The sequence below is a fragment of the Moschus berezovskii genome, chromosome 8 (genome assembly GCF_049115385.1).
Source record: "Moschus berezovskii isolate FMDL1 chromosome 8, NW_MosBer_1.0, whole genome shotgun sequence".
Classification (NCBI taxonomy): Eukaryota; Metazoa; Chordata; class Mammalia; order Artiodactyla; family Moschidae; genus Moschus; species Moschus berezovskii.
In genome coordinates, this window is record NC_142467.1 from 96,062,924 (window position 1) to 96,088,235 (window position 25,312).

General features: G+C 55.9%; 3 protein-coding genes across 12 annotated transcripts in view; 2 read left to right on the forward strand and 1 right to left on the reverse strand.

The window, feature by feature from the left end:
• The first annotated feature begins 914 nt into the window (after positions 1 to 914).
• On the forward strand, positions 915 to 4,626 carry ZNF414 (zinc finger protein 414). Its single transcript, XM_055431477.2, has 8 exons — positions 915 to 1,061; positions 1,758 to 2,070; positions 2,402 to 2,509; positions 2,622 to 2,727; positions 3,275 to 3,621; positions 3,704 to 3,754; positions 4,171 to 4,344; positions 4,441 to 4,626. The coding sequence occupies exons 1-8, from the start codon at positions 1,059 to 1,061 to the stop codon at positions 4,512 to 4,514; spliced, it is 1,176 nt and encodes a 391-aa protein (XP_055287452.1). The 5' UTR covers positions 915 to 1,058; the 3' UTR covers positions 4,515 to 4,626.
• Positions 4,627 to 8,351: 3,725 nt separating this feature from the next.
• On the forward strand, positions 8,352 to 17,025 carry PRAM1 (PML-RARA regulated adaptor molecule 1). Of its 3 annotated transcripts, none has more exons than XM_055431472.2 (10): positions 8,368 to 9,393; positions 11,721 to 13,026; positions 13,121 to 13,166; positions 13,247 to 13,314; positions 15,960 to 16,017; positions 16,116 to 16,227; positions 16,311 to 16,477; positions 16,566 to 16,599; positions 16,695 to 16,729; positions 16,848 to 17,025. In XM_055431472.2, the coding sequence occupies exons 1-9, from the start codon at positions 9,304 to 9,306 to the stop codon at positions 16,713 to 16,715; spliced, it is 1,902 nt and encodes a 633-aa protein (XP_055287447.2). In that variant the 5' UTR covers positions 8,368 to 9,303; the 3' UTR covers positions 16,716 to 16,729; positions 16,848 to 17,025. The 3 variants fall into 3 exon arrangements, with proteins under 3 accessions (XP_055287448.2, XP_055287447.2, XP_055287446.2); XM_055431471.2 differs by having other exon boundaries at positions 8,797 to 9,393; positions 16,311 to 16,473; XM_055431473.2 differs by lacking the exons at positions 15,960 to 16,017; positions 16,116 to 16,227; positions 16,311 to 16,477; ... (1 more) ...; positions 16,695 to 16,729; positions 16,848 to 17,025 and adding an exon at positions 13,697 to 14,746 and having other exon boundaries at positions 8,352 to 9,393.
• Positions 17,026 to 18,167: 1,142 nt separating this feature from the next.
• Positions 18,168 to 25,312, reverse strand: part of HNRNPM (heterogeneous nuclear ribonucleoprotein M) — a 39,248-nt gene continuing 32,103 nt past the window's right edge. For 4 of the 8 annotated variants that reach the window (XM_088838957.1, XM_088838953.1, XM_088838951.1 and 1 more), the window contains 4 exons: positions 23,602 to 23,655; positions 20,832 to 21,634; positions 20,128 to 20,179; positions 18,168 to 18,590 (listed from right to left, as the gene is read on the reverse strand). In XM_088838957.1, coding sequence (XP_088695083.1) covers positions 18,427 to 18,590; positions 20,128 to 20,179; positions 20,832 to 21,634; positions 23,602 to 23,655 — 1,073 coding nt within the window. In that variant the 3' untranslated portion in view covers positions 18,168 to 18,426. Of the gene's footprint in view, positions 18,679 to 20,127; positions 20,180 to 20,831; positions 21,635 to 23,601; positions 23,656 to 25,312 lie in introns of all 8 variants that reach the window. The other 4 variants (XM_088838956.1, XM_088838955.1, XM_088838952.1 and 1 more) reach the window with 2 other exon arrangements.

The following is a 25,312-nucleotide window of genomic DNA, read 5'->3' on the forward strand; positions in this document are numbered from 1 at the left end:
GGCGGGTTCTTTACCACTAGCGCCACCTGGGAAACCCTTTTTCCCTTATGGCACTTAATATAACCATAAGATCATTTCCCGCATTTGTTGATTCATTGTCTGTTTCCCCATTTTAAAACGTGAGTGCCCCCTGAGAGCAGGAATGTTGGCCTGTCCTGTTCATCTCTGGGTCCCTAGAGCCTAGCACAAAGTAGGCACTCAAGGAACGTAAGTCGGATAGGTGACTCATTTCACGCCAGAGCTCTCCACCTATCCTCTTGAAAATACACATCGCTCCATCTTTAGGCTACACACACGTTCCGGGTGTCCTGAGGACGGATAGTGAACTTGTTTCCGGCCCTTGGCTATCTCAACAGATCCGTTCCAACTTCCGGACAAAGTGCATTGAAAATGTTGACATCCGTGGCAATTTCCCTCCAAAGAGGGATCTTTTCAAAATTGAGAACTGCTGTTTATCCCCCTTCGAGATATGGTGACGGGACGGGAGGAATTGAAGATGCTTATTTTGCACAGAACACAAAGGCCCTGGAAAATTTTATTCCTAGATCTCTGCAGACATTTTCTGGGCATAGCTGTTGCTGCTGCTGCTAAGTCGTTTCAGTCGTGTCCAACTCTGTGCGATCTCATAGACGGCAGCCCACCAGGCTCCCCTGTCCCTGGGATTCTCCAGGCAAGAACACTGGAGTGGATTGCCATTTCCTTCTCCAGTGCATGAAGTGAAAAGTGAAAGTAAAGTCGCTCAGTCGTGTTGCTCAGACTCTTAGCGACCCCATGGACTGCAGCCTACCAGGCTCCTCCGTCCATGGGATTTTCCAGGCAAGAGTACTGGAGTGGGGTGCCATTGCCTTCTCTGGGCATAGCAGTTCGGGAGAATCCTGGATCTCAGGCCCCGCCTCCTCGCCGAGCACTGTGCACGGACCCCGCCCCCGTTCTCGCGAGAGCTAGGAGCCGAAAAATGGCGCCGACGTGAGCGCGAGCCCGCAGCCACCGAAGGAGTCGCCGCAGCCTTAGCTGGAGCCGCCGGAGCCGCGGGAACAAGAGGCTGAACCAGGCTGAGGATGGTGAGCGCGGCACCGGGGACGCGGACGCGGCGAACAAGCAGGGACTGGCGGGGAGCGGCCTTCTGAGCCTCCGGCCGACCCCGCCCCCACATCCGGGCAGTCGCCCGCCGCTGTCACTCAGGGAGCACCCTATCCCCTACTTCCGGTCCTGGCTTCGACTGGGCCACGCCTACAGGGCTCAGGCACCGCCCCCTGATCTTTATATGTTTGGGGTCCCAGCACCTCCAGTTCTCCTGCACAGCTCGAACCCCTCTGGTAGATATATCTCTATCCTCAAACACCCACTTGGCCACTTCTGGCCCTCCAGAATCTTCCTAGCCGCGCCCTGTTCAGAGCCCCGCCTTTGCCCCCGCTCACTCCCTCTGGGCCACGCCCCTGCCTTGTAGTGGAGGTCCCTAGCTTTCCAAGTTAGGATCAGAGCATGCTTCTTTCATATAGGGGCTTCCTGGAAAGGTACCCCCTTCTACATTTGGCACACCTCCCAACTCTTTTCCGAAGGACAGGGACACTGGACGCAGACGTTCGACCCCCTCACCCACTGCCTCTCCTTAGAATGGGGGCCGACTGGGTGACGTCTCTGGGCATTCGCTGTTTCATAAACATAACCCAATGGTTATGGCGGGGTAAAGGGGTTCCCCTAGCTGGCGCAGGCAGACCCTGGGCCCAGGGGTTCTCCTCACCTCTTCGTTCCACCAGGATGAGGAACCCTCGGGGTCCAGCCCGGACATGCCGGCTACTGCAGAGCCCAGCTCCAGTGAGACCGACAAGGGGGTGTCCCCAGTTGTGGCTGCTATAGCCAAGTCCTCTTCCATGGAGGAGGAGCCGGGCCCTGACCGGGCAACCACACCCCCAGTGTGGGAGCGTGGAGGGCCCACCGGGAGGACCCAGCAGGGTGCCTCCCCAGCCCCAGACAGTGGCCATCCCGGACCTGGACACAGCCTTGGCCCAGCCAGCACTGTCTCCGGGACCAGTGAGGACCTGCGGCCTCCCAGACGACGCCCACCACCAGGTGACCTGTGATGGGACCTTCTGGGGGATCACAGGCCTGGAACAACAGAAGGGCAGATGACTGAGTATCCCCAGACTGGGGGCCCACCTAGAGGGAATCACCACTTACTGAGCCCCATTGTGTGCCAGGCTGTGGCTCCAACGAGGAGCCAGGGAAACTCAGCTGCTGCTTTCTGGTGGGGGAGGCAGAGGGTAAAGGCCCCAGTAAGAAACCATAGTTAGTAGTTGCAGGGCAGTTGCAGCCCCATAAACGCCCCTCTGAGGCAGAGCCCTGGACCGCATGGGTGACGCAGGGACGGTGACCCTCTCCCTACTTCTGTGCCGTCCTTCAGGGAAGCAGATACCGTGCTCCAGCCCAGGCTGCTGCCTCAGTTTCCCCAGCGTTCGAGACCTGGCACAGCATCTGCGTACCCACTGCCCACCCACACAGTCCCTGGAAGGTAGGGCCAGGGTAGATGGTGGGGAGGCAGTTTAGGGCGGGAGGCAGGCCGAGCCTCCGGGCCAGTCCTGGCCACCCCACTCCACTCCTCTCATTCATCCCTGCGCCGCCAGGCAAGCTCTTCCGCTGTTCCGCCCTGAGCTGCACCGAGACCTTCCCCAACATGCAGGAACTGGTGGCCCACGGCAAGCTGCACTACAAACCCAACCGCTACTTCAAGTGAGACCTGGTCCACCGTGACCTCTGCTGGTGTGGGGGACAAGGCAGCTCCCCCTGACCACCGATTTTGACAGCTACTACCTGGGGTCCTGGCTTTTCTCCCTCCCTTTTCCGAGAGGATTGGGTCGGGAAGTGGACGTGATCTAGGGCCAGACTTAACCCTTACCTGCCCAGAAGAGACTGGTCCCTAGAGCCAATTCCAGGGACCCCGAGGGCGGGGCTTGAGAGGGAATATGTGTGTAGGGGGGGACATACATGGCACGACTCCGCCCAGTCCTCTACCTCCCAAGAGGCAAACTGATCACCTAAGTCAAAATTGAGACTTCCTTCCTCATCTTCCCAGGGTTCCGACCTGGAGAAGTCCGGAAGGGTCGCGACCACTGTGGGCGGCCGCTTAGGGCAAACTCCTCCCCCGCAGATGGGGGAGTCAGGTTATTTGGGCCCAGGGTCCTTGACCACCCTGGAGCGGCGGCTCTCCAGGTTACCGCGGATAGGCCCCTCCCTGGGTCCCCTGGGAGACCCAGCCCAGCCCTATGCTGCCCTCCAGGTGTGAGAACTGCCTGCTGCGCTTCCGCACGCACCGCTCGCTCTTCAAGCATCTGCATGTTTGCGCCGAGCATGCGCAGAGCCCAGCCCCGCCGCCGCCACCCCCGGCCCTGGACAGGGAGTCGCCGGCGTCCGAGCGCCCCCCGGAGTCCGACCCTGCGCCGGCGCCTGGCCTGCAGTACCCGCTGCTCGAGCCGTTCACGACCCCTGCCCCTGCCCCCACCGGGCCCTTTCTGCCCTACCTGAACCCCGCGCCTTTTGGCCTAAGCCCCCCACGCCTGCGCCCCTTTCTGGCCGCCGCTCCCGGGCCTCCTGCCTCCAGCGCCGCCGTCTGGAAAAAGAGCCAAGGTGAGTGTGGGCTATCGGGGCCGCCTTCTGGGTGGGCTGGGCTCACTCTGACTTCTGACTTTGACCCGCCCGTTGATCACAGGTGCAGGCGGCAGCCCGCGAAGACCCCAGGGCGGCTCCGACGCGCCGTCAGGTGCGTGCAGGTGACCACCAGGGAGGGTGGAGGGAATTTCTTGCCTGCGCCCGGCGGGACCTGGGGGATACCCACCCCCTTTCCAGGTGCCCAGAAATGTCTCCCCCGAAATACAGGATTTTGCCTTAAAAATCGCGGCCCCTGCTCCTTCATCTGCGCCGGCGTTTCCGTGTAAAACTCGCGCCCGGATCCGGAGCCCTTCCCCCTCACATGGGTTCAGAGGATGGGAGGAGGGGATGCGGCTAAATCAAGTTTAGTGCCCCAAGATACTTGGGGAAACGTTCGGGAGAAACGGATCGGCCAGGCCAATGCCCCCCGCCCCACGCCCCCACTCCCGGGAGCTGATGGGGAGGCTGGGAAAGGTCCGACCCTCCCTCGCCCAGGGCCGGGGCTGACCGGGTCCCGCCTGCCCGCAGGGCACGCGGCTCCCAGCCGCATCGTGTGGGAGCACACGCGCGGCCGCTACTCGTGCATGCAGTGCGCCTTCTCCACGGCCTCGCGGCCCGCCATGACCCTACACCTGGAGGACCACCGCCCCGGCGGCCCCGCGGCCCCGGCGCCCGGGCAGCCGCGCCCCGACGCGCCGGCGGGTAAGGCCGGGGGGAGCGCGCGGGTGGGAAGGGCGGGGAACCCTGAGGCGAGGAGCGGGGCTGAGGCTCAGGCGCCCCCTCCTCTGCCCTACCCAGACCCGGCTCTGCTGGCACCCAAGGTATCGCCGCTGCTGTCTGAGGGGGAGTGTCCGGTTTTCTCGCCACTCTGAACACCGCCGCGTAGGGAGCGGGCTGTGGGTAATGGTGTCGTTTTAGGGAAAGCCTGAGATGGCAGGGGTGGGGAGGCAATAAAAGAGGCAGATGAGCCAGCTGTAGATGAGATGTGCCATGTGTCTGGGTCCCTTGCTTCTCTACTGCAGTCCTGGGGCACCGCCACCTCAGGAGGAGGCAGGTCCCCCCTCACTGCCCACCTGTGTCCCGCCTCCCCTGTCACCTCAACCCTGGGACAGCTGTTGGTGACCTTCCCTTCTGTCCCACCACTTCCAGAAACCAGATGAGATGGCATTTGCCAGTTTTATTTGAAAAGTCCCAGGAGCGCCCAGCTGGAACCCCCCAGATCCTGAGGCCTGTGCCAACCCTCAAGGAGGTGACAGAGCAGTCCTGGCAGAAGTAGGGTGGTGCCAGGTCACCCAGGGCTGGGCACTGTGTGGCAGGCTGGGGTTAGGCCTCATAGCCATTCTCTCTCCCTGTCCTCTGGACTGTCATTGTGGGCTGCCCATCTCCCCTTTTCTCTCCAGCCCTGAGGATGAGGCTGGGTCTTGGCCAGTCCTGCAGAGCCTGGCTCCCTCCCTTCTCTCCCCCATATAGGTTCTCTCCTTCCTTTTCTTCCTGGGAGTCAGGTGGGGGCCAGGGTTCAAAATCTGGTCCCACAGCTGCTGTCACCAGAACCCTGAGGGTCGAACCTTCGGGATATGGAAGCCCCATCCCTCTGGGCCTGGCTTTACTTCCTGCATCTTTCTCCCTTCCAGCCCTGTGGCCCCCTAGCCCAGACCTCAACCCTTGCCTGGTCCTGGGCACCAGAAGCAATCCTCCATCCCCCGTCTCCCCCTCCATCCAGTCTGAGGACCCCTGGAAACAAGTCTCTTCCAATCGTGCCCCTTCCCCTGCCTAATACCCCTGTCGCTCCTCTCAGCTCTCTGGATGAAGATCCTGTCCTCCTAGTAGCCCACAAGGCCCTATCTTGTACATCTTCCACTCCTTCTATCAGGGCCACACTCACCATCCCTCTCCTCTTTTCCTGGGGAACCTAGACATCCTGTGAGCAAGAACCCAGCGACTCCTAGCCCCACCCCACCCCGTTTCATTCCTTACCTCCTCCATCTTCCAAGTCATCAGGGTTGTCCTCTGTCTGCCGCCAACAAGACACTGGTCACCCCCTGGGGGGAAGTCCCCAGGCCCCACCCCTCACCCAGCAGCAGCCTCCTGTCTTCCCCTTGTCTCCTTTCCTGTCCTCCTCTGGTCCACCTCAGAATCTTCATCTCTCAGTCTCAGAGCCAAGCAAGGTCCTCAGCATGGAAACCATCCAGGTAAAGCCTAGCTGGGGTATCAGCTCAAACACCTGCTCCTGTTAGTGTGGCCACTGTGTCTCCTCGAAGTTGAACACATCCAGGTTCTGAAGGCCCTTCCACTTCTCCTGGGAAGGGCAGTAGGGAGATCTGCTGCGCTTAGGACCTTATCCCACCTGGACACCCAGGAGCCAGACCGCCTGCCCCTCCATCCTCGGCCTCACAAGGGGCTTCAGGGCTCCAGTGTTCTTGATGGGGTTGCAGCTGAGGCCCAGGTAACTCAGGCCAGGTAACCACGCTGCCACCATCTCCAGGCCCTCAGGCCCCCACTGAGGCAGCTGACACTGAACATGAGCTGTGGGACCATAGGGAACCGTGGGGGCTCCAGACCCCCATAAGATCCCCCCACACACGCTTCTCAGCCAGAAGCCTTGGACCCACAGTTGGGTGACCCTGGGGAAGATTCAACCTGTTTTGGGGAGTCTTTTGGGTATGACATGCAACATGTGGGACTTTAGTTCCCTTACTCTAGGGATCAAACCCATGCCGCCTGCACTGGGAGCACAGTCCTAGCCACAGGACTGCCAAGGAAGCCCCAAGGCTGAACCTCTCAGTATCTAATTTTCCAGTCCTTAAAGTGGGTGTCATGACAGTCAGCCTTTGGAGTTCTTGTGAGAATTCACAGAGGGATGGGGAGAGAGGGAGGGGGCTTGAGAAACGTTGGCCAGCAGTTCACATCCCTCCAGCCACCAAGCCTGTGGCTGGCTGCCTGGGGCCCTCAAGAACCTGGGGCGGAGGTGGGTCAGGGGACCACTGTACAGATATAGAAGGTGAGGCTAGGTTGGTAAGCTGACTGAGCCCAACTCGAGCCAGGCCCGGTTCCAAAGTCACGCTGATTTCTACATGACCCCAGAAGTGGGACAGTTACCACTGATGAGAAAACCCAGGCATTCTCTCCTTTTCCAGCACCTCCAAGGCCCTAGACACCTTTGGGAATATGGCCCTAGGCTCACCCTTTCCTGCATCTTCAAGGCTCAGTGTCACATCTCCTGGGGACCAGGGTCCCCCAGCTCCTAGGAGTTTTCCCCATAAGGCCCTCATTCAGCCACCCCCAAATCCAGGCAGTGCCCAGTGTGTCACTTCCCAGTGTGTCAGGATCTTTCCAGAGAGACTCAGAGCCAACATCTTGGCCCAGGTACCTGCCTCCCAACTCCATCACCCACATAGATGCAACAGCCCCTCCCATGGGTACAGTGGGTCCACAGTCCCCATGCTCCCCAGGCCCCTCGCTGGCCTCTGGAGCAAGCTGAAAGTGCTCTGAGGCCTGGAGAGCTGGGTCATTGAAAACTGCCTCCTACCCTTGTGCATGTGTATTCAGTCACTCAATGGTGTCCGACTCTTTGTAACCAGTAGCCTGCCAGACTCATCTGTCCATGGAATTCTCCAGGCAAGAATACTGGCGTGGGTTACCATTTTCTCCTCCAGGGGATCATCCTAACCTAGGGATAGAACCGACGTCTCTTGTGTCTCCCACATTGGCAGGCAGATTCTTTACTACTGCGCCGCCTGGAAGCCCCGCCTCCTACCCTCATCTCCTCCTAACTCACGTCCAATCTTTGCTCGCTTGGGAAGTCTTACTGCTCCCAATGTCTCCAATGTCCCCTATGGGCCTCTGCAGGCCCTGGCCTCTCTCTGGCCAACCAAGCTGTGACCTCAAAGAGGGTTCCTCCCCGCCCCCACCACCTCAGCTCCAAGATGCCCGAAAGCAGAGTCCCTCTGAGGACCCCAGCTCCACCCAGCAGAGGGCACTCAGGAGTGTCCATCTGAAGGGAGGATGAATGAGGGGCCCGCGTGTCCAGGCAGGCCCCCGTCTTGTGCAGCTACCCCAGTGGGCACAGGTTGGCCAGAGACTGGAGGTTGCCAGGCTGAGCGGCTCTGGGACACAGACCTCTTCATCCTCATCCTCCTACTCGGAGGGGGACCCACACCAGGGAATGTGACCCAGAGTGCATGTTGGTCTGTGCAGGGGCACACAGGGACCCAGAATCCCCGAGCTCTGCTCTTAGAGCAGACACACAGGTGGAGTGACCGCCAACTGCTGTCTGTAGCCTTCTGGAAACTTCAAACATCCCTGCTAGTCTAGGTGTGATCCTTGGACCACAGTATGGGCAACACCTGGGATGCTTCAGACTGACAGACCTGAGGCACAGCCCACACTTTATCAGGGTCCCAGACTGACTAGTGGACACCAGTTCTTTCCCAGCTTCACATTAGAATCATCCTGAGGGTATGTAAGAAATCCCAGGCTCAGGCCACAACCCGGACCAATTAAGTCAGAATCTCCAGGAACAGACTTCCCTGATGGCTCAGTGGTAAAGAATCTACCTGCCAGTGCAGGGGACACAGGTTCGATCCCTGGTCCAGGAGTATCCCCCTGAACCACAACTATTGAGCCTGTGCCCTAGAGTCTGGGACCTGCAACTACTGACGCCCTGCCCCGGCTCTCGAGAGCCTCTGCTCTGTAACGAGAAGTCACCACAATGAGAAGCCTGCACGCTGAAACTAGAGAGTATCCCTGCTCTCTGCAACTTGGGAAAGTCTGCTTGCAGCAGCAAAGACCCAGTGTACCTGAAAAGTTTTAAATTAAAAAAAGGATCTCCAGGAGCTTCTATTCACCTCTGTGAACTCTTCAAGGGACCCCGATGGTGTGGCCAAGCTGAGAATCAGGGCTCTGCTCTCTCCCACTGGGTATTTTCTCCTTTCTCTATGAGCCCCAAGGTCACTGACCTCCTGACCAAGCCAAGCCATCAGGGTTTCCCTCCAGACATCACTGGTCTCGTGCCCCACCTTTACCCCCTCTTTGCTGGCCTCCCAGCCACCCCCATTTTCCTCCTTCCCTAGTCCTCTGGAAACCTGGACACTGTCCACCCACCTGCCCATCACCAAATCTGCCACCCAACCTGGGCCGTCAGCCTGTGTGGCAGCTGTCCCCGCAACAGGAAGTCCTGAGTCCTGCTCAGAGCTGGAAATCGGGACTGCAGGGAAGTGTTGAAATGAGGAAGGCAATGTTGAGGCAACAAGGGCCGGCAGGAGGGCCTCACCCACCCGACTCACTCCAACTCCCGGGTAAGCGTGAAGCTTACCATGCCCCTTCCCTACTGAGAACTACACCTCCCCTCCCACGGAGGCCCTGGCTGGAGGTGGCCTTGGCCTGCCTCTATTGGCAGGAGGCCCTCCTGGCCTGGCACAAGTCCTCCCTGGAGTTCAGAGGCCAGCACATGGCAGGACTGGGGTGGCGGTGAGGGGGCAGAGGAATCTAGAAATGAGTGACTGTTGGGAGGCATTCCGCTAACAGGATGCCCAAAGCTTGAAGGGCAGGACAGGAATTCAAGAAGCACTGACAGGATCTGAGACCAGGCTGGGGCTGTCCCCGCCTCTGCTCCTTCCTTCCCTCCTCCCCTCCCCTCCCTGCCTGGCCAGCAGACCCCACCCCATGAAGCAGAAGCCACAGTCACTTCCTGAAGGCAGCAGTCCTGGCCTGGGTCCCACTCGCCTTGTGGTCCGTCGCCATCCTGCAGCCATGGTGAGTGAGTCTCCAGGGCCTGGGAGAGCCCCATACTGGCTGGAGGTGAGGGATGCCACGGGTGGAAACCAGGGGGGGCATATTCCAAAAGTGGGGCAGCAGAGGGGCAGGAAAGCTGTTGGGGACATGAGGATGACTGCACAAATGCCCAGAGGTAAGCAGCAGCCAGGATCCACTTCTGGGACAGCTCAGGCTTAGGGGCAGCGATGGCCGAGGCTGTGACTAGAAGGGGAACGGGTGGGCCTGCTGGGGTGACTCCCCTCCTCCCAGGTCAGCATGAACAGCCACTGGGTAACAGGCAACCAGGGTGAGTGCCAGGGGCTTCCTGTGGGTGACAAAGTAGGTCATGTACCTGCCGCCCACCCTAGGAGTCCTCCAGGGCCTCACCTGCTGACCTGACTTCTCCGGCCCCCTGGGTCACCTGGGAGCCTTGTCCCAGCCCAGCTGGTGGGGGATGCTTTCACAGAGGTATCTCAGGCCTCAGGCAGGAACTGCCACCCTTCCTTGTTCTCTGGGTCAGGGGAGAGTGAAGCTCAGACAGGGCAGATGAGTGAGGTCCTGCCCTGCCCTTCCCCTCCCCAATCTCCTAGACCCCAGGTGAAGCCAGGCCCAGGGGCCTGTGGCAGGGCCACTTCTGGGGTCATTTGTCGGTCAAAGCAGGCCTGGCCTACTTGTATGTCTCCTGTGTCGTGACCGAGGGTGTGGGTCCTGTTGAGACGGGATCCGGGATGGACTTCATGTGCCAGGGCTGGTGCACCACATCAGGCTGGATGTGGCAGAGTATATGCTGCTTGTCTCGGTGTCCAGTATATATATATATATATATATTTTTTTTTCCCCGTGCCACACGGCATGTGGGATCTTAGTTCCCCAACCAGGGATCAACGCACCTCCTGCATTGGAAGCACGAAGTCTCAACCACTGAGCTACCAGGGAAGTCCCTAGTAGATTCTTTATTTCAACGAATAGTTACTGTGCATCTTACTAGTGCGAGGCACTGAGAAGACAGTGCTGCTGCCCTCGTGTCATGTTCCACAGGGGGTGGGGGAGAGGGAGTCCACACACACACAGACACACACACACACACGCACAAAACCCTAGTCAAGACATTTAAAAAACAGTACTAGGTGGCGGTGTAGCGGTTAAGACTCCTTGCTTCCAATGCAAGGGGCACGGGTTCAATTCCTAGTTGGGGAACTAGGATACCATGTGCTACATGGCATTCCAATAAATAGTAAAAAAAAAAATAAGTATTAAGTAAAAATAAATAGGATGATATAGAGTGGTAGGCACTAAGAGAAAAATCAGGCAGGTTGGGGAGATCAAAAAGTCCTAGGGGGATCTTTTTTTAAATCAGGGTGGTCCAGGAAAAAAGACCTCTATCACATGGAATAAAGGAGTAGAAACCTGGAAGAGGAGAGAACCGTGCAGGGGGAAGTGTGCCCCAAGCAGGAGAGGGAGGCCAAGCAGGTGACAATAGGGGGAGGTCAGATGTACCGTGCAGGGGGTTCGTGAGCTCTGGAGCTCTTACTGTGGGGAAGTGACAGAGCACACCCAGATTCAGAGCAGAGGAGTACAAATAGACTCAGGCCTCCTCTGGCTGCTGTGGGCGCACTGACCGGGAATGGGGGCGTGGGGCGTTGGGGGCAGGAGAAACAAGGAGGAGCCTCTTACAATAATGCTGTTGCAGGGGAGGCCGCCTCCCCTGGGTGGATTCTTCATGGCCAGGACAGGGGTGCAGGTGGTCCGGAGTTGTTCAGTTCCAGATATACTAATATACATTTATTGCTTTTGGCTGCACCGCGTCTTGGTGGTGGCATGCGGAAGCTTCAGTTGAGGCATGTAAACTCTTCGCTGTGGCATGTGGGATCTACTTCCCCAAACAGGAGCTAGGAGACTTAGCCACCTGACTGCCAGGGAAGTCCCTCCAGATACATTTTGAAATAAGAAAAGAAAGGCCTAGGGACATGCAGGAAGGGAGGAGGAGCTTGAGGATGCTCCATGGAGTTGGGGTGGGGGTGGGTATGGGAGCAGAAGGCCATGGGAGCCCCAGGAGCTCGGGTCCAAAGTGGAGTAAGGTTGGTTGCACATTCCGGGCTTAAGTGACGAGGTGAGAGGATGTGTGGTAGTTCAGGAAGAGAGCCTCACACTCTCACGGGGAGGCTGGAGACAAAAACATGGGAGTCTGGTCAAGAGAAGACAGTCAACAGCAGAAGGCCGAAAAGAGGACCACAAGGGTGTGTGTCTGTGATCGGTCCGCTAGTCCCCATGTCCATCTCTCCACGACCCCCATATGTATGAGTCCCTTGCCTGCCTGTGTCCCCTAGGGGAGTCATCAGGACTTCCGGAGCCTTCAAGCAAAGTTCCAGGCCTCTCAGACGGAGACTGGCGATCTCCCCAAAAAGCCCCCGAAGCCTGAGTTCCACAAACTCCTCAAAAAGTTTCCACAGCCTGAGCTAGGCGAGCACCCCAAGAAGCCCCCACAGCCCGAGTTCACTGACCTGCCCAAAAAGCCCCCCAAACTTGAGTTCAGTGAACTCTCCAAGAAGTTCCTGCAGCCTGAGGCCATGCCGCTCCCCAGGAAACCTGAGGTCCCTTCTCAGAAGCCCCCGCAGCAGCCTGAGCTCAGCAACACCCCCAGGCCCCCTGTGGAGCCCAAGTTCAGTACTCTTCCTAAGAAGCCCCTGCAGCCTGAGTTCTGTGGGCTCCCCAGAAAGCCCCTGCAGCCTCAGGTCGGTGGCCTCCCTAAGAAGCCCCTGCCACAGCCTGAGTCCACTGAGGTCCCTCCAGTGCCCCTCTTAAAGCCCGAATTCAGTGAGCCCCAACCCCACTCCTCAGAGCCTAACTTCAGTACTCTTCCCAAGAAGCCCCCGCAGCCTGAGTTCTGTGAGCTCCCCAGAAAGCCCCCACAGCCTCAGGTCAGTGGCCTCCCTAAGAAGTCCCTGCCGCAGCCCGAGTCCAGTGAGGTCCCTCCAGTGCCCCTTTCAAAGCCCGAATCTGGTGAGCCCCACCCCCACTCCTCACAGCCCGACTTCAGTACATTTCCCAGAAAGATCGCCCGGCCTCAGCTGAATGACCTTCCCAAGAAGCCCCTGCCACCTGAGTTTGGTGACCTCACCAGGACGTCCTCGGAGCCGGAGGTCAGTGTGGTTCCCAAGAAGCCACGCCAGTGTGAGTTCAAGGGGCTCTCCAAGAAGCCCCCGCAGCCTGAGCCCGCCAGCCTCTCGAGGACGTCCTCGGAGCCCGAGTTCAGTGTGCTCCCCTCAAAGTTTCTGCAGCCCGAGTGTCAGGGGCCCCTCCGCAAGTTCTCACAGCCGGAGCCAGGTTCTCTGCCCAGGAACCTCGCAAGAAAGCCCCTGCTCCCTGGCTCCTTTTCAGAGAGCTCACTGCCCTCTGCCGTGGCAGGCTCCAGGCCCCGGGTCCCGCTCAGCCCAGGGTTTGGGGCACGGCAGCAGAGATCAGGAGCCCTCGCTCGGAGTGCTGGCTCCAGGCTAGGTCTTAGACCTGGTCACCTGCCCCGGCGGAGGCCTCTACCCCCGGCCAGCAGCCTGGGCCCTCCCCCAGCCAAGCCCCCACTGCCCCCAGGCCCCAGGGACATCCAGAGTTTCCGGAGAGCTGCGGCAGCAGACACAGGTGGGTGTGGATGGCCTAGGTAGAAAGCAGGGGCGGGCAGGTCGACGCTCTCTGGCCTACCCACGTCCCCACCTCCCATCTCATCTCTCTGCAGCTCTGCCCAGGACCTCCTCTTCTGCGGGCCTCCACTTCATTCCACAGTGAGCATGGGGAGTCAGAGAGCACAGGCATGGGTCACAGGGCTGAAACAGACCCTCACTCACGTCAGGTATCCCTGCAGGGACCCAGACGAGGTGTACGATGATGTCGAGCCCACAGACCACTCTGGACCCGGCCCCAGGAGCAGAGGTGACAGATCGGGACACTCAGTCAGACCAGTCTGCTGAAGCATCCAAGGAGGGGGAAAGGTCATCAACAGGGGCCTTTTCTGTCCATGTTGCTAGTACCAGGCCCCGTGAAAACCCATATGCCTGAGGAATTGAAAGCAGAGCTAGGGAAAAAAAAGAGAAAGGGGTCAGAGAGGTCATGGCAGCTCCTGGTGGAGGAACAGGAAGGACAGCCAGAGGCCAGCAGCCTGACCGCGGTGCGGCCAAGCCAAGGGTTGTGTCCCAGGGTGGTGGCCATAGACATGCATAACAGGGGAAGAATCCAATAGAGGGGCACTTCCCTGGTCTAGTGCTTAAGACCCTGAACTCCCAACACGGGGGCGTGGGTTTCATCCCTGTTCCAGGAATAAGATCCTGCAAACAGCGTGGCCAAAAACAAAAAACCAAAACCGGCGAGAGGACGTAATGGTGTATCAACAGGGACAAAAGCAAGCAAGCTCAGGATAGGGATGAGGCTTAAATGTTGAGCCTGCACCTGGGTGTCATGTGGAGGTGACCCTGAGTAAGGAAAAAGTGTCAGGAGATCCACAGTATTGGAGGTGCCTGAGGGGAAGGGCTTGGGCCTGAACTCAAGAGGGAGGGGGCTGGAGCCAGGGTGTGGCCGACCCTCCAGATCCACGTGCTCTGGGTGTCCAAGGCCCCTTTTGTCTCTTTTTCCATACCTCCCGCTCCTGGAGAGAAGGAGGAAGGCCAGGCAGGCCCAGCTCAGGGAAGAGGCATTCACTGACCCCATCTCCCCACCAGCACTTAATGGAATGTGCACTGTGCCCCCCTGCCCCCATTTTACACAAGTGGAAGCTTGAGACATGACTTGCCCCAGCTCACAGCCAGCACACGGGAACCTCTGCCCCTAGGCTGCTTCCTGCCCTTCTCTCCGGAGGGTCTCCTGCCAGGGAAACTCTTGTCAGAGGTGCCTGAGGGGTCCCCAGCTGCTGCCCGCTCCTCACCAGCCCAGCCCTCAAGCCTGCTGCCTCTATGGCTGTGGCTCCTTCCTGAGCCCTGCTGCTTCTCCTGGGCTGCTTGCAACACCCCTGTGAGCACAGAGCTTCCTGACAGGGCCCCTCTTGCTTCCGCTCCAGTGAGGCTCTGTGGCTTGGGTCTGGAGGGGGCCGCCGCTCCTGGGGATGTGGACGCGGGGAGCAAGCGCCTCTGAACGCTCCACCTCCAGCAACTCGGCAGGCATGAGTCCACCCTTTTCTGTTTCCCCAACCCCAAGTAGACCAGATGCATCCTTAGCTTAGCTCACTGTCCCCCATCCTGTGAAGGTCATTGTCCAAGACTCTGACCCCATACCACACACTTGCCCAGATCTCTCCCTCTCGAGGGGCGGGGGTGGGTGCTCACAGCAGTGCGGGCTGTCCCAAAGGCTGCTGCTCTGCCCCTTTCCAGTCTGTCCCCGACCTGAGGGGCTCTGGGTGCCTCCCTCCCACTCTCTGCCTCACTCAGAGCAGTGGCAGCCCCCTGCACAGACAGGGAGCTCCTCGAGGGTCAGGAGATGAGGGCAGCCTGCTCAGGATCTCACTGCTCAGGGTACCAGGGCCACCGGGCGCCAGGGTCTGCCCTGCTTGGCTGCCCCCAGGGCTGTGTGCTTAGGCTGTGGGAGGTGTATAGGGACCCTGGGGTGAAGTCAGGACTGCTTCCAGCTGGGTGGCCTCTGGGTGTGACTGTCACTTCAGCACCAGGTTGAGGCTGGAGGCAAAAAAGCGTCTGGGGAGGGAAGAGTGCACCATGCAGAAACGCAGCCCCCTCCCCACTCCAGCAGTTTGATGGTGTGGGGGGCCTGGTGGTCTGGAATGCCCAGGGCGGCACTTCAAGTCATTCAGAGAGGACTGCAAAAAAAGCTAGGGGCTGCAGGTTCTAGATCCTTCACTCACCCGGTGTTCATGAGGCTCTCAGACCCTTGGCCAGCAATGGCCTCACCTAAAAAGCTGGTCATCTGCCAGGTAGCGAGTGGGCTGTCACCTGGGAGACTCCTTCTAGTCCAGTCTCATCAGCCAGACCAGGCAAGAACCCCAGCCCGACACAGCTCCTTCTCAGAGGCAGGCTTTGAGGAAACATCTTGGCCTTATATTTTGACCCATACCAAAACCGACGTGCTGTAGGAGGGAGGGCTGAAACCGCCTCGAAAGCTGACAGAGAAGCCCTGCCTCTACCATTTAATAGCCTGGTGGCCTTGAGCAGGCTGCCTTACCTCTCTGACCCTCGCTACCTCTTCAGCAGGCAACTTGGGATGACAGCCATCAAGAAAGTTGTAAGAAGGGACCTCCCTGTTGGTTCAGCGGCTAAGACTTCACATTCCCAATGCAGGGGGCATGGGTTCGATCCCTGGTCAAGCGATTAGATCCCACATACTGCAACTAAGACCTAGAGCAGCCAAATAAATTTTTTAAAGAAAAGAAAGTTGAAAAAACAGTTAACAGCTTCTGCCGTGCCTGGCCTGTGGCAGGAGTTAGGAAAATGGAAGGCAATCTACTATGAGAGGCCTGGGCAGCAGAGGGTGAGAAGGAGACCCAAATCCTGAAAACTGACCTGGGGAACATCAGGCCACCAGAGCCAGAGGCTCACACTCAACAGCCCTGCCCTAATTCGGTGCTCTGACTGTCCCAGATGAAGTGTTGTTGGCTCAGCAGTACCCGTGGAGGCCACCGCAAGACCCAGAGCTCAGGTACCAGAGTGAGGTGGGCAGGGCAGGGCTGAGCTGGGGAGAACAGTAAAAGGAGGTCCCTGAGAAGCATAAGCACCTTTGGGGGGGTTGGCGCTCAGGAAGGAGAAGGCGTCCCTCCAGCCACCACAGATGCCACCCACGGACCTGAAGTCCCTGAAGCAGCTCCGGAAGGCAGAGAAAGCTGAGCGGGAATTTCGGAAGAAATTCAAGGTGTGAATGAAGAGTCTTGGGAGGGCTGGGCCGGGTTCTCAGGGCGGCAGGGCAAGCGGCAGCTCTTGTGTCCCCCTCCCCAGTTTGAGGGGGAGATTGTGGTTCAGACGAGGATGATGATCGACCCCAATGCCAAGACCCGCCGTGGGGGCGGCAAGCACCTGGGGATCCGGCGTGGGGAGATCCTGGAGGTGATCGAGTTCACCAGCAAGGAGGAGATGCTGTGCCGGGACACCAAGGGCAAGTGTGAGTGAGTCACCAGTGGAGGGCAGCCTGGGAAGGCAGACAGCCCCAAGAAGGGAGGAGACCTCACCCACCCACCCCTGCTCTCTTCACAGATGGCTATGTGCCAAGAACAGCTCTACTGCCCCTGTGAGTGCCAGCACTGATTGCGAGAAGCGGGTGGGGGTGGGGGTGTGACAATGGGGCAGGGTGACCCTGGCTGACCCAACCGTGCTCTCCACCAGGGAAACGGAGGTATACGATGACGTCGCTGCCTGGGGTATGTAGATGCTCTGGGTGGATGGGAAGGGTGGGGTGAGGTCCTCTGCCACTCCTCCAGGGGCTGCTGGCTACCTGCTCACGAGGAAAGGGTCACCGAAAGTCACCTTTCTTGGCAGATCCTTTGGACAGCCAACCATTGCCCTAGGGACAGCAAGGCCAGCAGCCTTACTGTCAGTCCACCAGTCCAGTCACCTTCTAATAAGGAGCCCTGGATCCCAGCGTGGCCATCACAGAACTGCCTGGGCTCCTGTTTGACCACGTCCACAGACCACATAAAGTCCCTCTTTTTTTAAAGTGACTCCTGTGTCTTTTCATTCCCTTCTAATGAGCACACACAGTGGAGCCATGATCAAATACTTGGGAGATACCTGTGAGGTCCAGGTCTCCTCACCCCTCAAGGTTAAAGGCCAGAAGGGAAAAAAGGGGGAAGGGGAAGGTGGCAAGAGAGGGGGGCCACTTGCTAGAAAATGAGTTGAGGGCCCCTCTGATGGCACCAGGTCAGCTGCAGTCAGCGAGGAAGAGGGAGATGCTTGGGGGCCCTCCATGTCCAGCACAAGCAGCTGCTGCAGCTCTTCACAGGCAATAGCCCAAGTGGCCGTCACATTGTGGAGACAATGTGACCCAGTTCTGACCAAGTACAGTATCAAGTTCAGCCTAAACCTCTGAGAGGGCAGAATATGCTCAGAAACCCACACCCTCCTTGGTCTGTTTTAGCAAAGAAAAGTTGCTATGGACTGAAGTTTGTGTCCTGGCTGTCAATAACAAATTCCTAAACTGAAAACCTACCTCTCTAGGTGACGGCACGAGAAAGCATGAGGTCCAGAGGCAGAGTCCTCATGGATGGGATTCGTACCCTGTGAGGTTTGGGGACTTCCCTGGTTGTCCGGTGGTTAGGACAATGCACTTCCATGGCCAAGGGCCTGGTTTCAGTCCCCATCCCGTTCGGGGAACTGAAGTCCCACAAGCCGCATGGCACAGACAAATAAACTAAAACATTGTTTTAAATCGACTCCTGCCACATGAGATTACAGCTAGAAAGTGTCATCCATGAACTAGGACCAGGCCCTCACCAGGCCCTGGATCTGCCAGCTCCTTGACAGGACCACCCACCTTCCAGGACTGAGAGAAACAAATGCTCCTTTCAGCAGCTGGGACAGACGTCAAACTGGAAATGGGCCCCTCACAGTATCTGTGCCCCATAGAGTCACTGCACTGGGGAGACAGGATGGTCCTGACAGCCAAGTACACCATCACTGGCACTGGGAGACTCAGGCCCACTAAGGACTAAGTTTCCATAGAGATTTTTCTCAAGAGACTGGGGCCAGTGGCCTCTCACCTCATGGGTCCACACAGCTCCAAGGGCAGAAAGGAGACTGAGTGGCTTTGGTCCCTCAGCCTTGCGGTTACCCAACAACACACACGCAAAAGCAAGCAGCTTTCAGGAACTGGTATTTATTATCAAAGTCATATTCGATGTCAACAAGATGCCACAACTACAAAAAAAATTGCGCACATTGCAATCTCAATGCAAACAGTCAAATGGAACCCCAGTCATTAAAAAAGTAATTCAAATTACCCCAAAAAGCAACTGAATTTTTTAAACATCTTTATACATCCAGCCAACAAATTAAAATGGTTAACAAGAAAAAATACAAATTCAGAGGTCTGGTATCGATGTTTAAAAAAGGCAACTGCTTAAGCATTTCTATCGATTCGAACATCAATCTCTCGGCCACTCAGCTTCATCCCATTCATCATCCGGCAGGCTCTCTCAGCCACCTCTGGCGACTCAAACTTAACCACACCGCACCCCTTGGACTTCCCATTCTCCATCTTGATGTCGGCATACAGCACGTGGCCTGGGCACAGGGAGGGAAGAAGAGACCACAACTCATCAGGCAAACCCAGAGCTCAGGCTCAGTCTGGGCTCCACTCAGTCCAGATCACCTGTTGGATTTCGGTTGACAGAGTCAAAAGGGAGAGCGGCCCTTGCGCCTGACGCAAGAATGCTCAGAACACAGTGGCTGGAACCCAGCTACCATGGCCCTCCACTACACTGCCATTCTTCTGCCCATGGGACAACAATCTGACTCATGATAAGCAGTCGTGAATGTACACCTTCATGCTCAAGAGTTATAAAAAAAATATGCTGTGTGAAGCCAACTTTATAGGCAAATTTTACAGAAGCTCCACTTTTAATACCCTGCTCCTCTGTGTTTACAAGGCCATCGCCAATACCATGGACACTTCTGTACTGTCCAAATACAAGCTTTGTAATCATTAACAAGCAGGTTACACATATTTCTTCAAGCTCTGGTTAAGCATCCTGGTTATGTGTCAAGCACTGTGGAAAACAATCTATAAGGAAAGAGCTACAGAAACGCAGGGCCAAGAACACAAGTGTAGCGGGGCTGGCCCACACAACACTAGGGCCATGAACTCTGCTTGACAGAAGGTCAAGCCCTGGAGGGCTTCTCACAGGCAAGTTCTAAAACAGCTTGGGCAGACACTAAGTGGTACAGGGCTTGTAGTTTTGGATTTCTCTTGCCAACAGAGGGACAGACACCTCCAGGCCTGGAAGGGGAAGTGGCATGATTCACTTGACTTTTCCATTACAATCTGAGAACTAAGGAGTAGGGAGAGAGGGCAAGAACAGAGCAAGAAGGCAGGGTATGGCTCAATAACTGACCCAAGAGAAGAACCAGGAGAGGCTGCAACAGTGGTGAAATCTGAGTTACTGCGGCAAAAGGAAATGAGAAAACACTGAGGAAGCCTTGATCCAGAGAGTCAGCCAGGCCTCTGGCTTAAGGCTGGGGCTCCCAACTTGCCATGGTTCAAAGAACAGAAGTGGTGGGGGTGAGGGGCAGGGCCTCACCCAGAGACAACTGAACTTCCTTTTGGCCACAAAGCAAGCCTTCCAGAGTGGCTGCCCGGTATGCCAGGAAACCACACTGCACACAAACTAACACCTAACCTGAACCTGTGAATCCTCACCCGTGCCTGCTAGGCGAATGCTCTTTGAGACACAAACCCAGGGTGCGGTTATGGAAAGCACCCTTGTCTCAGATGTACTTATTTTATTATTGAGCTTTGTCACTTAGAAGCCATGTAATCTTGGCAATGTGACTTTGCCTGACTCTGTAAAATGGGGACAATGCTACCTCTTTTCAAAAACCGGAAAAGGCAAACAGCAAAGATGAAATGAGAAAAGGGGTGAAGTGTCTGACACATAACAGGAAACTCAACAATCGGCTTGAGTGTTCGCACAGGCAGAAAAGTGGCAAGTCCCATTCGTCCTCTACAGAGTCATGGAAGGTATCTACAAGACAAGGATGGGAGCCTTGACACAAGCCACAACACAAGGAAGCATTTAGGAAGCCTCTCTCAAACACTTACCGCATTCGTTGAACTTGTCTTTTAGCATCTTCCATGTAAAATCAAATGGGAGCTGAGGGGGGAGAAAAGGGGAACTGGTGAGTAATGCAACCAAATCCTAATGCAGAAACCTAAACTGTCTCGGGATGCCTTTAATACCTCTCATTACACACAGATACTGGCTGACCTTCACACTGCAATGATCAGCAGAGAACAAGTCTGTCTGGGAGAGGTCCTAAAGTAGCACAGCAAGTTCACTCCCTGTTTTCTGTGGCAACTTCACAGAGGGAAAGGATGCACAGTGGCCCGAAGTGAAGAGCCCACAGAACCACCGCACAGTGGCTAAAAGTGGTCCATTTGGTGAAGATAATTCAGATACAGCCTTCTCCCCACTCTGAATTGTCATGCCAGGTATTTAGCAGCTCATCAAGCTGAGAGTTAAAAAAAAACCCTGAGCTCTCCAGATCACAGTCTTCTCTACCTAGCAGTCAGAGAAGCCCAGGATTTCACAAAACCCATTATTTCTGCTGCTCAAGTGTCGTAAGCTCCCGTGTTCTCATTCTGACACCAAACCTTGGGGACAAAGGCAAGGTGGCCTTGCACGCTCCTCAGCTCCATCTGAGGCCATCCCCTCTCACTGCAACCTGCCACCCTCGGTCCTGCTGGCCTCTGCCTCCCTCTTTCCCATATGCACAGGGCCGAGATGTTCCTGAAGAGCCACTTACATTTCTCACAAATATCTGGCAGGCCTTCCTGGCCACCCCAGGGGCATGGCCTCCAGCTCCACCAAAGGAACCCGCGAAACTTCCTCCGAAGTTGCCACGCTCCATCTCGATGGCACGGTCAAAGCTGGCACCGCCACCGCCACCCATGGCCAGGCCCATGCGCTCAATGCCAGCGCCCAGGGCCGGGCCCATGGCAGGACCCATGCGCTCTAGGCTGTTGGCGCCCATGCGCTCCAGGCCCATACGCTCGAGACTGTTGGCGCCCATACGCTCCAGGCCCATGCGCTCCAGGTTGTTGGCGCCCATGCGCTCCAGGCCGGTGGCCATGCGATCCATCACGGGGCCCATGCGCTCCAGGCCTGCCCCCATGCCTGCGGGCACCATGCGCTCCATGCCCAGGCCCATGCGCTCGATGGCAGGGCCCATGCGCTCCACACCAGAGCCCATGCGCTCGATGGTCTGGCCCACACGGTCAATGGGTGCGGCCATTCGCTCGAGGCCAAAGCCCATGCCGGCACCCATGCGCTCCACGCCAGAGCCGATGCGCTCCATGGTCTGGCCCATGCGCTCGATGCTGGAGGCCATGTGGTCGAGGCCCAGGGGGCCCATGCGCTCGATGCCAGAGCCCATGCGCTCGACGGAGCCCATGCGGTCCATGACCAGGCCCATGCGCTCAATCTCGGAGCCCACACGATCCATGCCGTGGCCCAGGCCTGCGCCCATGCGTTCCATGCCGGCCCCCCCGATGCGGTCAATGCCGGGGCCCATCCTCTCAATTCCAGGGACACTGCCTCCGCCTCCACCTAAAATGGAGACACAGAACAGGTGTATATCAGGGACATGAGGACCTGCATGCACATTGTGCCTGGAGGGCTCCCTGGGTGCAGAGGCCTGGGCACTTTACAAGCTCAACCATGGTTCAGCAATAATTTATCATAGATAACCCTCAAATGTTGGCAACTGCTAAAGCTGGGTAGTGAGTACATCATTCTTCCTACTTCAGTGCCACAGTTAACTTCCATAGAAAAATTTAAAAGTAGGGAAAACCCACCCGAGGACTTTTATCAACAATGTCCTTCACATCATTTTGAGGGTGCTGATAACTTGGGACAAGCTTTGTGAGCAACAGACATCAATTCCTGAGAATTCTGCAGTCTCCCCACCACCAGACATTATAGGGGTAGGGGAAGAAGCCCCACACTCAGCTGGTCACCCAACCAGCTTACATGGAGTATAAATAGTGACAATTAGGATTGCTCACAAGCTCTATCATCCCCCAACCTGTCCTCTACAATGCCCTGCTGGTAACCAGTTTGGCTGCATGTCCTTAACACCTCCACAGCATAGAGAAGTTATTACACAGCCATGTGATCGGGAAGAGACAAAGAAAACCAAAATCAACACTAACACAGACCCTTATGAATACAGCCAGGCACTTCCAATGAACCTCACTCTGTCTGTCAGGGAAACCGTCACCCGACTGTGCCATGTGTAACTCTGCAAGCTTTGAAGGAAAAAGATGATGGCACTGCAGAAAAGATTCTGGAAGTAGCCTGGGATCAGTCCCTCACTGCCATGGTTCATGGTTCAGATGGACACTGAACCACAGCAGGTCAGCAGGGCACAGGGACCCTGTGATACCTGCAGTTTTAGAGAGGAGGGTCTGCTCCATCACCAAGGCACCGCCCACCAAGTTTTTTCACAGGAAGCCCAAGGGTTCCTCTCATTCAAGTTTCACCACCACCACCACCACCACCGGCCTCTGAAAAATGAGCAGCTGAGCACTCAGCCTGCCATTACTGAATCAAGTAGTCAAGGCCAGGATGCAAATCAAGAAGAGGAAACATTCTTTGATTCTCCTAACTGACCAAGGCCATGACCTTGCACAAGTCATGCCACTTCTCGGTGACTCTTTCCTTCGCTGAGTAACAACATACCAAGTGGCAAAATATAAACATAATTTTAAGTATATTAAACTTTCAGAGCCAAAATATCTCAGAAACTATAAAAATGTAACAAGTCTAGAGAGGGTGGATAGCATACCCAAAAGATTATCAAAAATGAGTGTGACACTCCAGATGCCAAGAGCAGCAGAGAACTAGGAAGAAACAGTACCCACATGGAATTCTAGAATCGGCCCACCACAGAGTAACTCCAGCAAGTGGAGTTAGCAAGGACATGCCAAGATGCTCAGAGTCATAAGGAAAAAAAATTTTTTTTAATTTTTTTCCTTTTCTGAAATAAGTACGTTTAGTTTCAGGTACCCATCAAAAAAGGTGTACTAATGGAAGAATGTATTTCAAAATATTTATAGCATTCATTGTTAGGCAGTGAGATTGCAGGTATTTACGGTCTTCATAATTTTCTGAATGTGTGTGTATACAGTCCATTTGTTATCATTAGGTGGTGTACACTTTTATAATCAGGTTAAGATATATTTACTTTTAGCAATTTGCAATTTTACACCACTAGAAACAAGAAAGTCCCCAAATCACATGGACATTCTGACAGTGGCTTAAGTGTACGCATTAACTCATTTACTTTACAGACCAACCCTATGAAGTAGGTACCATGATAGCCCCATTTTACAGCATGAAAAACAGAGAAGTTCAGTAACTTGCCAAGTGTCACACAGCTAAGAGAAGGCAAAGCTGGTTCCCCACCCCAGGCAGTCTATTTTTGAGCCCATGCTTTCAGCACTACACTCTACTACCCCCAGTAACACAAGCCTATTCTAAACATCAAAACATCAAAACTAAGCGTTTCCTACCTCCTCCCTGCTTTGCAATGATCTCTCCTCTCTTCAGGGCATTACTTAGGATTTCTAAGGAAATCAGGAAGAAAAAAAAATTAGCCAAATTCCTCCATGGAAATAGAAATTTATCACAGATTCCAGAGCAGGACTACTACTAATTAAAAAAGGAAAGGGGGAAGGGTTGAGAAACACACACAAAGACAAGGTCATTTTATTGAGAAGCTGTAAAAGTCCTGATGATGGGTCATGATGGCAGGGCCCATGGAGCTCCAGGCCCAGGCCCGGTTGGGAGGGCCTCTGGAAAGGCACCCGTGAGCTGAACTTGGAAAGTCACAGCAGAAATGGGGGGGCCAGCAGCCCAGTTTCCTAAAGCCGGTCCAGACCCTCAGTACTCGCAGACTGAAGAGCGCACTCACCCACCCATTTCCAGTCAACCCCTCACAAGTACCCTTCAGCTAACTGCTGTGGCTATACTGACAGCCCAAACCATAAAAACCAGCAGTGTGCAGTGCTGGAAGTTTGTCCCAGTCCACAAGCCAGGCCAGGCAAGGTGGTAGCCAACTGAGCCCACCAGCCCTGCATAGAGGGAGCTACATGTGATGGCGACCAAGTGACGGATGCCACCGCAGGCAAACAAACCCCAATACGCTCAGCTGTCCAAAATAGCAATACTGCTGCTTGCTTGCTGACGGTTCAAAAAAACCTATTTTAAGCTAGTGTTAGCATTTCAGTTTCTTCTGGGTCTTTCATTATGTAAGAGAGACCTGTCCCCACTCTCTGCTGGTCTTGAAGAGTGCTAAGCAACATGGATAACACCCACAGAGCACATCTCATACTGTGACCATGACCACGAGGAGACTGAACCTTCGCCCTGCAGCTGTTTCAAGTGTTACAATTACCTGCTAAAGGAAGGGGGTGGGAAGGTACACCAAGAAACAGACCTCCCACCTGCGAGCAAGACTGGGGCTGACTCTTGCATGACGCCTGGGAGCCTGCTCTTCATGCCCAGGCCTGTGGTATAGTTCCTGTAATAGCACATGGATCAAACCATTCCCTGCAAAAGACTTCGCAGTCGGCCCACTACTGATTTGAAGAGAAAGACCAAATTATTTTCACAAAGGGCATTCACAGGCCTCTCGGCTCTGACTCTCAATTTTAATCTGTTCTTCCCATCCAAGGTAGACCAACACCTCCAAGCCTCTGCAACTGTCAGCCCTCTCTGTGGGCATGAACCCTTCTACCATGCTGAAACCCAGAGCTCCAGTTCCTGCACCCCACCACTTCTACCAGTAAACTAGAGTGGTGCTTTTACAAATCCTAACACAGAGTAAACAAGAGCCTTTGTGTGGTGCTCACACGGTTGCCAAGAGCCCAGGAGCAAGCATCTCCACGGCTCCCTCAATTAGGTAACTTCTCTGAGTTGACCTGTGGCGCTGCCCTGAGCCACTCAGCATTGCTCCTAGGTAACAGCACACCCTTCAAGGTCAAGGATCCATCTACATCCCTGTAGAACCAAGTACAGCTGTCTGCACAGAGAGGTAGAGATCTACTGCCTTGACAGGAAGGAAGGGACACCAAATGGCACACCAGAATGACCTGTTCAGTAAGACACACAGAAATAAAAGGTCAGGAACTGAATCTGAAAAACGACCCAGGAAACTCCTCTGAAAACCTGACTTCAAAATTTGATTTGTTACAAAGACCGTTTTGCTAACTTGGGTCTGAT

Excerpts from the sequence above, each read along its gene's own strand:
- ZNF414 (XM_055431477.2), top strand. Across the intron at positions 2,071-2,401 it reads CAGACGACGCCCACCACCAG|GGAAGCAGATACCGTGCTCC; the intron begins GTGACCTGTGAT and ends GCCGTCCTTCAG. Across the intron at positions 3,622-3,703 it reads CGTCTGGAAAAAGAGCCAAG|GTGCAGGCGGCAGCCCGCGA; the intron begins GTGAGTGTGGGC and ends CGTTGATCACAG.
- PRAM1 (XM_055431471.2), top strand. The coding sequence starts at position 9,304 with ATGAAGCAGAAGCCACAGTCACTTCCTGAAGGCAGCAGTCCTGGCCTG. Across the intron at positions 13,027-13,120 it reads AGCTGCGGCAGCAGACACAG|CTCTGCCCAGGACCTCCTCT; the intron begins GTGGGTGTGGAT and ends ATCTCTCTGCAG. Across the intron at positions 13,167-13,246 it reads GGCCTCCACTTCATTCCACA|GGACCCAGACGAGGTGTACG; the intron begins GTGAGCATGGGG and ends GTATCCCTGCAG.